We start from the raw sequence: 10,634 nt of genomic DNA on the forward strand, positions 1-10,634 counted from the left end.
TGGAGGCCTTTGACGAGTTAACGTCCCTTTTTCTTTTTTTCGTGTAATTGCATTGCATTGAAGAAAAACAAATTGTTCTGATTTTCCCCCAGGTCCTGGAATGCATGAAAATGAGCGAGGAAACGACGACGTCGTCCAGTCGTATTTTCGTGAAGATTCTTTTCCAGGAACTGTGTGCCTACATGGGGCTGCCTAAACTCAATGAGCGACTGAAAGACATGTGAGTACATGGGCTAGGACAAAAAAACATTTTTTCACAGAACATAATCAAAAACAGGCTGATAATGTGGCTAACTTTAAAACTACAGTAATTTATTACAGTGTATTTTCATTGAAATCATGGATTAGAAATAAAACATGCAATTAATTGATCTGAATTAACATTATTCTGAACCAGGGCTTCAAAAAACACAATAAATTATTAATGTCAAGGTTTTTAACACAGTTATTGCATTTTCCTAGTTTAACCCTTTCACATCATCCATAGTAGTGCAGGCTGAAACCCAGTTTCTGTTGGAACAAAACCTCGTATCTCCAAAATGGTGACTTTACAGGAGAAGGGAAAAACATACTGTACTTTTAATGTAAGTCAGTGAATCCAGATTTTTTTCCATGTCATTTTGGGCTGTTTCTGTTGGTCCATTCACTGTTAAATTTACACACAATGTAAAGGACAACAAACATTTTAAATTACCTCAAAAGGCCCTGTTGTTCACTTCCCTGGACGAAGCTCAAGGGAGAACTATGGATAAAAATCCACAGCTGTATGAACAGAGAACCATTGACTGTATATATGTATGTTACATGTGCACTCATTGGTTGGCACGTGCAGCCACTGTTGCTCTCACTGGACGTTGGTAATGAAATTTAAACTACTGCACACGATGAAAATAATGTTACTGAGTTGGTAAAAGTAGCATTAAAAGTAGACGCTGATGAAGCTTTTTCTGGTCCGATCATGTAACTATAACAAAAAGCAGTGCTTTTTAAATTGGGGGAAATCCTTGTGTCAAATTTTAGCAAATAAGAAAAAATGTGATTAATTACAATTAACTACACAAAATAATGCTATTAATTATGATAAATGGTTTTGTTTGACAGCTCTGTACTGGAAAAAGAAATTGAAAAATAAGTAACATCAAATGTGCAGTAACTTTTGCAAAGGCCACATATTTTTTTCAATATGTTAAATTTAGCAAATGAGCAGTAATTGTGTATTAAAATGTGCAAATATGTAACATATTTACACTTAGAAAATCTGCAAAACATGTCATTTGACCTGGACCGCCCCAAAAATTTGCATATGACTGTAAATAATGACTAATACAGCGTATTGTGAGCATGTTATGTCTGTTAAAATAACACAGTCAAATCAGTCTAAGTTGCGTATGTTTGATAAAAGTCCAACCAGAGTGGAACATTAACAATATTAAATGTTGAACTGCATTTGAAAGCAAAGTTTTCTCTCTGGAATCAAAGTAATTCAGTGATATTCGTGACCTTTTTTGGATTTCGCTCCCTGTTTCTTCTGTACGGTTGATCCAGGCTGTATTAGTGGAGATTAAGCATTATCTTTCAGAAGAGACGCACAGAAGCAACATACCTGTCTTTGTTTTTTCCGCAGGACCTTGCAGCCTTTCTTCGAGGGCCTTTTCCCTCGTGACAACCCGAGGAACACGAGATTTGCCATCAATTTCTTCACGTCGATCGGCCTCGGCGGTCTGACGTAAGAGCTGTTTGCGAGTCTTGGCTTGATTACAGGGCCTCATTGTTTCTTGGCTGATCTGTTGTGTGCAAATGAACTGTTTCTCTTTCTTCTTCTCGTCTCTCTTTCTCAGTTTATTTCTTTATTGGAACGAATGTTTTGACTACAGTATTGCCAAAGCACAGTAAAGTTTGACTGTTATACCTGAACATACACAGTAAAAGTAATGTGACTCTTTCTCTCCTTCTGTCAGCCTGTATATATGTATTTTTTTGCACGTCCATGTTTAGCTTCGTGTTCATTTCTCGAGGCCATGTTTGTTTTCGTGTGTGTTCGTGTTGTTAGGACTAGCTCAGCCCTTTTCAAGGACCAAATGCCCTCATGATAATAGAGAACATGAAAAATTTGTACATCCGTTTGGCTGTTCATCACAAAAAATGCTCTTTTTTCCAAAAATAAATCATCACGTTTAACTGATATACCTGAACGTACACAGTAAAAAAAAATATGACTCATAGTTAATAATATGACTCAGTTAATAACAGTTATGTTATAAGAAAACATAATAATAGAAACAGTAATAATAATCTGTCACTTTCTGTCTCTACCAGGGATGAACTGAGAGAACACCTGAAAAACGCCCCTAAAATGATTATGACCCAGAAGCAGGATGTGGAGTCATCGGACACTTCCTCATCCTCTTCTTCCTCCTCCTCGGACTCCTCTTCTGACAGCGACAGCTCAGACAGTGAGAGTGACTCGGACTCCTCCAGTGACTCGGATGATTCCTCCAGCAGTTCCAGTTCAGGTAATCCCTCCAGCCTCTTCACAAGTAAACCAGCTCTTCATAAATAGGTTTTCTAGGTCAGCTAATAAAACTAGTTTTTGGTGGACTGTTGATTTCTTATATAGACACGTGTGGGTGTTAATGTTTTGTGGGTTTTTTTTGTTTTTTTTTTTAATATCAGCTGATATTAAGAACAAATCCTGTGCTTTATTTTTTATTATTTATTTTTTTTTTTACATTTTCCTTGTTGTGTGTATAACATTTTAAGATCATGCAAGCCCTCAGTAGTTGTAATCTACTAATGTAGTCTTCTGTAGTCAACTAGCACCTCCCCCAAGTGTAGTCTACTACAGGGATTCCCAATCCCACTCCTGGTGACCTCACACTGTGGACATTTTGTGTTTGGTCTGATCTAGGGCACCTGAAGCAGTGCGATAGCTGAATAATAAGCTCCTCATGGGCTGAGTCAGAGTGTAGAGCAAGGAAAACACAAAAAACATACAGAGCATGGGGTCCCCAGGACTGGGGTTGGGAACGCCTGGTCTGTTAGCGCCTCCTGCAAGTTACTCACGCCTCCTTCAAGTCCACCAGCATCCGCCTTGTGTCGTCAACTATTTCCTGCCCCAAGTCTGCTAGCACCTGCCCCAAGAGTAGTTTACTAGCACCTCCCCGAAGTCTGCTAGTACATCCACCAATTTTAGACGACTACCTCCAGCTCCAAGTCCGCTAGCACCTGTAGTCTGTTCCACTCGTACGTCCCCCAACTATAGTCTGCTAGTTACTGGCCCACGTCCGCCAGTCCTTCTCACAGGTCTGCCAGCTCCTCTCCCGGCCCAGTGTCCTTTAGTACCTCTAAGTCTCCAAGCCCTGCTATGTTGCAACCTAGAGGGCATCTTTGCCCTGTTAAGACAAGACCGTAAAGTTTATTCCATTCTGTCTGTTGGCCTGTATATCGTTCCTGAACAAAATCTTGTATCTCCAAAATGGTAACTTTACAGGAGAAGGAAAAAACATGCTTTACTTTTAATGTAATTCAATGGAACCAGACTTTTTTTCAAGTATATTTTGGCCATTTATTTTGGTCCGTTCTTCATGAAATTTACACATCATGTAAAGAGCAACAGGCATTTTCAAATTATGTGAAAAACGGAAAAACGGAAAAAGTGGAGACAGCAGCGATATGTGTATTTGGTTGCACATCTGTGTTTAGCTGCATGTTCGTTTATTGTGGCCACGTATGTTTATGACTAGCTTAACTGTTTTCGATGACCGAATGCCCTCATAATAATAGAGAATATGAAAAACTTAGCTGGCCATCACAAAAAATGCTCTTTTTTCCAAAAATAAAGCAAATAAATAAACGTTTTACTGATGGCAGAGCTCTACTTAGCTGCTTGATTACAGATGATGTAAGTTCTCACAAAGAAAGTAGTCCCTCTAGTTCCCTGGAACTGTTTCCCTCTTTTTTTTCCTGCACTTTGATTTGTGCTCTTCATGTAGTTATCAGGTCTGTCTTGCTGATCTGACTGAGTGGCCTCTCTAATCCTCTTGTTTAGCGGTGCCCTGTAAACACGGCCATTTAAAGCGAAAGGCACTTCAAATCCAGAATGACAGGTGTTTGCTTTGTTGTAAGTGTAATGCTGTAAAAAGATTAATTTGCACTCCTCCAGATGACGGTTACGTGTGTCTGCGCCTCAGTCAGTCGGTGACGGTTCGGCTGAGATCTCAGAGCTGAAACCGTTCAGCGTGTAAAATCTTTCAGTAAATCATTCCGAAGTGCGAGGCTGCTTTGAGTTGCTGAGAACGTTGAGTGATTTATATTTGGAGCTCCTTTCCTTCCCTTCTATATACAGAACACTAGGTTGTTGTTGTTTTGTGGGAAAATTGATTGCGGGTTGATTGATCTGAGAATAGGAATCTTGGGCAGGGCTGAGTTGTGAGCTCTGACCCGCAGTAATGGACTCTTTGTGCTTGTTAATGATGTATTGTTCTGAAAATGGATGCACTGATGTGTCTTTTCCTGAGTGATGCATCTAACTAATGATGATGATCGCTAAAGAGGGCCGAAACTGACCCTTCAGTTTAGTATGAGGGGAAAAATTGCAAAACATTTGACTGGGAAAGACATTTATGCGTGTCCATAAGTATCAAGACACCCTTTAAAATTAGGGAATTCAGCTACTAATTAGGAATTTCAGGGAATTCTAATTAATTATCACTACTTGGTGAATTCAGCTACAAATTAAGGAATTCTGATTAATGAATTTATCACAACTTAATTAATTAACCTACTAATTAAGGAATTTTGATTAATTTATCACTATGTAGTGAATTCAGCTACTAATTAGGAAATTCTAATTAGCAAATTCTAATTAATGAATTTATCACTACTTAATGAATTCAGCTACTAATTAGGGAATTCTTATTAATGACTATCACTATGTAGTAAATATTTAGGGAATCCCTAATTCAGCTACTGATTAGAAAATTCAGGGAATTCTAATTAATGAATTTCACGTACATTACACATTTATAACGTAGTATATTCAGCTGCTAATTAGGGAATTTAAATTAGGGAATTTAGCTACTGATTAGGAAGTTCAGGGAATTCCAATTAATGAATCTATTACTGGGAGCTGAATTTATTAATTAGGGAATTATAGTTTGTGAATTCAGCTACTTATTAGGAAATCCAGGGAATTCTAATTAATGAATTTATTAGTACTTAGTAAATTCGGCTAGTAATTGCATGTCCAATGGCAAGCATGGGCTAGAGGGGTCTAAAGCCCCCCAGCATTGGGCTGTGGAGCAGTGGAACTGTGTTCTCTGGAGTGATGGAGCTCCATCCAATACCTTTGGGATGAGTTGGAGTGATCCAGAACTGACCATCCAACATCAGTACCTGACCTCACTAATGCTCAATCAAATCCTCGCAGCAATGTTCCAGTATCTAGGAAAGCCTTCCCAGAAGAGTAGAGGCTGTTACTGCAGCAAAGGAGGAACAAACTCACTATTGATACCCTTCATTTCAGAGGAAACGCTGGACGAGCAGGTGTCCACAGACTTTTGAATGCATAACACTGTAAATCATTTCAGTATTACTGAGTTTTTGAAGTAGTCGTCCAAAAAAAGCTCTGTTTATCTGCCCTCCTGCAGTGGGCATCGCTGACAGCACATCAAACAACAAAAATAAATTAATATAATTTATGCAGTGGAACCGAAAAAAAGGCACACATGAAATCTTTTTAGTGCATCACTGACTCAAATGTAGAGTCACGTACGGAGACTCGCACTCAGAGGCATTTAAAGTTAGGCAGTTATGACCTGGTTGCAGGCTGTGTTGGTCCGTAGTGAAATCCCACTGGCAGGGTTCTAAAGAGAACACAGAACTCTGGAGGCTCTGGTTAAACCACACAGTCTGTCATCACCACACATCACTCTCACATGCAGCCTGAAACGGGTTCCACTCACAGGAAATCAGAGCTGTTATTGAGCGACCTCCTTTTCTTCCTGATCCAGTATTTATTGGATGACTTAGTGTAGTTATAGATTTAAAGACACAGTCTCTTTAAAATCTACACAGTTTCCTTTATCCTGAACGGAGTCAATCAGCCAAGAAACGTTTGGTGTCTGAAGCTTCTTTAGTTCCACACTGACACTACAAAGCTAAAGCAGCTAACAAGCAGTAAAAGCTCAAACCCCACCAGTCGACACAAACTGCATGCCTAGATTGTCAAACTTGCCTCAAGTTCTTTTTATCCTGATCTGACTTTTAATGTTTAATTTGATTATCTAACTATCCTAATTTAATTTCTAATTTGACTTTGATTTAATGACTTTCTCATTTAAATTTGTTGACATGTAATGTACTTTTGGGGTAAGGGGAAATTTATATATCCCACCAAACTGTTGCTTTAAGCCAAAAGTCAAGCTACGTATAGTAGACGATGCAAGGGGTGTCCCTGCTTCCCTGCTGAATAAGTGGTTGTATTTTTTTCTTTTTTTTTTTTTTTTTTTCAGCGTGTGATTTCTAACCGATTTCCATATTTCTGTTCCTCCTCAGGTTCTGACTCGGACACAAAGCGTAAAAAAGCGTCCCAGCGAGGAAAAAAAGAGCAGAAAAGCTCCAAACGCAAGTCTCCTGTGAAGGAGCGGCCCAACAGGAGACAGGAGAACCCGAGACGGGACAGAAGCAGCAGCGAGGAGCGCAGAGGTCCTGGCGATCGTCACAGAGACATGCAGCACCGTAGAAGAGAAGACAAATCACCCCTGGGGCGAGAGCGTATGAGAGAAGACTCTCCAAATGCACGAGAACGTACTCGGAGGGATTCACCCAATCCAAGAGAACGTGCCAGAAACGATTTGGCTAATGCACGAGAACGAACAAGAAAAGACTCACCCAAGCCAAGAGAACGTGGTCGAAATAATTCACCCATTCCAAGAGAACGTGGTCGAAATAATTCACCCATTCCAAGAGAACGTGGTCGAAATAATTCACCCATTCCAAGAGAACGTGGTAGAAGTGATTCACCCAAGGCACAAGAACGTACTAGAAAAGATTCACCTAATTCACGAGATCGTGCTAGAAAAAACGTGCCCAATCCGAGAGAGCGTACTAGAAGTGACTCGCCCAGTCCAAGAGAACGTACTAGAAAAGATTCGCCTAATCCACGAGAACGTGCTAGAAAAAATTCTCCCAATCCGAGGGAACGTGCTAGAAAAGATTCTCCCAATCCGAGAGAACGTGCTAGAAGTGATTCACCAAGTCCACAAAAACGTACTAGGAGCAGTTCACCCAGCCCACAAGAACGTACTAGCAAAGATTCACGTAATCGAAGAGAACGCACTAGAAAAGATTCACTCCGTCCACGTGAACGCACTAGAAAAAAATCGGCCAGTCCACGCGGACGTTCTAGAAAAGATTCACTCAGTCCACGCGAACGTTCTAGAAAAGATTCACCCAGTCCACGCGAACGTTCTAGAAAAGATTCACCTCGTTCTCGAGAACGTGGCAGAAATGATTCTCCCAGTCAAGGAGAACGAAGTAGAAGCGATTCGCCCAGTCCAAGGGACCGTACTCGAAAAGATTCTCCACGAGAACGGCGAGAGCCAGAACGTGGAGCTTACAAGGACCAGCAGAACCGAAGGCACGAAGATGAAGACTCCAGGAAATACAGCACAAAGGATGGCAGCAAAAACATCTCCCAGGCAGAGCGGGACGGGGAGCGAAGGCGCCGGAGCAGAGAGAGGTCAAAGTCACGAGAGAGGAGCCGCAAGGAGACGGACTCCAGAGACTCGTACAGGAATGGAGTGGAGAGGGAGGACAAGGAGAACAGATACAGGGAGTCCAGGAGGAGAGAGGAGAGCTCGCCCAGGAGACGCAGATAACGGCCTGCAGGAGGACGGGAACAGCATCACAGTCGTCTTCACTGTGGCTCTGAGAAATCTGCTCGCTTCTGCCACCTGTAGTTCTGCTGTACATTGCAATGCAGGCCCTGATGAGGTGCTTTGAGGGGGGCGTGGCCGAGAAGCTCAACGTGTTAATGTGCTGTGCCGATGTTGGTGTCGTACGCTGAAGGGACTTCCTGGCGGTTTTAGATTTACATTGAACTGTAGGAAACCCTGAATTTTTTTGTATCTTTGGAGGTTATTTTGTATTTTACGGATCAAACGTGTTTGTTTTTCCTGTCTTTATAATGTAATTAAAACAGTTGATTATTAAACAATGACCCTTTACATTTGAATAAATGACTTGATTTATTGATGTGTTGGTGACTCAGAAAGGAGGAGTTTTCTCCAGTTGTTAATACACACCACGGTGATCAGTGGTGTAAAAAATGTTTTTATTGACAATAATAAAATATATTTTATTTAGGTTTGAGCCAAAAAAAGAGTTTCTGGGCTGATAATGGTAACAAATGGCGCCTTATTGTGAATGATTACCATACCAATTACTATTTTAAAACATTTAAAACATTCAAAGGTTAATCCATATATTACGTGTAGTGATTAGAAAACAGGGCACAAAGTTATCAGTTTTGATTAATGGCTGTAATTTCACCAACTAATGATTACGTTTCCATTTATTGGTGAATGATATGTTGACCACCGAAACATTGTCCACCTGTAATTTTGTTAATTTAATATTTTGTCACTGATTTGGAAAAAAAATGGCTGAGTGAGAATAAAACTTGTTTTGTTTTTAAGTCACGTGGAGCTGGAAGTGCTGTTAAGATAGTAGAAACGCTACTCAGTTCATACATTCAGGTTTGTTTTTTAGATGTAGAAGTTATTCTTTTAGCTGTCAACTCAGCATATTTGTATTAAAATTAAAATACTGAAATTAAATAATGATAATTGTAACATGATAATTATTAAATATGAGCTTAAAGTACAGACTTTCAGCTTTAATGTGAGGGCAAAATAAAAAAATACATCCAAATGGGGTGAACGGTGTAGGAATTACCTTGTTCATACATAGCCCCCCCCCCAATTGTCTGCTCAGCCGTTCCATGGTCGAGTATTTGTTTTTCCCTTATTGCACATGTGTCAGACTCCAGTCCTCACAGGCCAAAACTCTGCAGACTTCAGCACACTGTCGCATTAAACACACGTGATTCAGCTCATCATCTAATTAGCAAGGCCTTCAACAGAGTTCGGAGTGTTACATGAGGGTAAACGCTAATATCCAAAGCACTTTGGCCCAGAAGGTCCCCAGTTTGACACGCCTGCCTTTGTTTTACTTGCGAGCCATCATGAGGCTAAAAAAGTCAAAACAAACTTCAGTCGTATAAATAGCAACAACATTCAGAGTGGTCAGATCAACCGTTTGATACATCCATAAAACGAAAGCGCACTGCTGAGCTCAGAAAGGCCAAAAGGCCCAAATGACCATGGGGAAAAAACTGGAAGAATTCTTTCTCTGGTGAAGAAAAACCCAACAAAAATCACAACAGCTGAACAGATCGAGACCCTGTTCTCTGGCCTTGCAGATACCTCATTAAGTGGGCATGGCATAGCCGTAGATGGTGATTGGTTGGCATGTATTCCATTTTAATAATGTTTCCCCTTAAAAGAAGTTCCTCTTATCGCTCAGCCTCTGAGGCTGTGAGGACGTTTACTCCACTCAGAAAAGCTTCCAAACCAAATCAGAATGATCTCTAATCGTGTGCAGGCTTAACTTGTTTCCCTCTAAATGGCAAATAGCTAATTGATCCTAACTCACTTTTAACTTCAGACATGAGGTTTATGCTCAGATTTTCCATTTGACCGGATTGATCACAACGGAGTGTGTTCACTGTTGAATGTTGATCAAATGACTGAGTTACTGAGCGGATTTCTTTGCTTCATATAAGTTCCTGTAATGTCTTGTAGTTTGAGCGTTTCTATGTTAATGTCTTAACTAGCCAACAAAATGGTAAACATTAGAATAAATACAGTATTTTCCCTTATTGATGTGCTGAATTATAGTTTATTGATAGGAACATTTATTTGTACTTATTCCAATGTTAGTCATTTTTAAATAAATGCGTACTGTCCAGATAAATCGCTTCAGATAAAAACCCTAAATGATGTTCATATTCAGTTTTTTGTGTCATTCTCAGTCATTTGTGTACAGAACATTTGTTTTCTCCATGAATGTTAGGGGTGCGGGGAAAAATCGATTCTTAGATGCATCGCGATGCGGACGTGAACGATTCTGAATCGATTCACAAATGTCAAAAATCGATTTTCTAAATATTTAATTTATAATGTAATGTTGACGGAACGCAAAGGGCGGAACTTGGAAGTGGGTAAGTGCAGCGCCCGGACAGTCTGCGGCGGCACACAACAAAAACACCACAGGATGAGTGAGAAATCCGACCGGCTCCCTCTGCATTAAAGCCAGGTTAGATCAGGAGTCACAACACAAATGATCAGAAGAGCCATTTTGGCCTTTAAACAAAAATCAAACCAGCTTGGGAGCCACAACATTTAATGTCCAGTATGTCTCAGTATGTGATAATGTCCTAATATAAACTAAACAATATAAACGAAAACGCGGACATACTCTACTCTGCTTTAAGCTTTAGCTATAGCCGCTTTCCTCCCATCTCCGCCAGAAAACTCTTCCTCAAAAGTAGAGCAGCTTATTGTAAAATG

General features: G+C 40.2%; 1 protein-coding gene across 3 annotated transcripts in view; it reads left to right on the forward strand.

The window, feature by feature from the left end:
* The window catches only part of cwc22 (CWC22 spliceosome associated protein homolog), a 74,126-nt gene extending 65,890 nt beyond the window's left edge, over window positions 1–8,236 (forward strand). Inside the window, exons 18-22 of one of the 3 annotated variants that reach the window (XM_036577353.1) lie at window positions 93–220; window positions 1,625–1,726; window positions 2,317–2,513; window positions 6,556–7,399; window positions 7,466–8,236. In XM_036577353.1, the coding sequence (XP_036433246.1) occupies window positions 93–220; window positions 1,625–1,726; window positions 2,317–2,513; window positions 6,556–7,399; window positions 7,466–7,880 (1,686 nt within the window). In that variant the 3' untranslated portion in view covers window positions 7,881–8,236. Of the gene's footprint in view, window positions 1–92; window positions 221–1,624; window positions 1,727–2,316; window positions 2,514–6,555 lie in introns of all 3 variants that reach the window. The other 2 variants (XM_036577344.1, XM_036577336.1) reach the window with 2 other exon arrangements.
* The last annotated feature ends 2,398 nt before the right edge of the window (window positions 8,237–10,634 follow it).

The sequence above is a fragment of the Colossoma macropomum genome, unplaced genomic scaffold, assembly GCF_904425465.1.
Source record: "Colossoma macropomum unplaced genomic scaffold, Colossoma_macropomum, whole genome shotgun sequence".
NCBI lineage: Eukaryota > Metazoa > Chordata > Actinopteri > Characiformes > Serrasalmidae > Colossoma > Colossoma macropomum.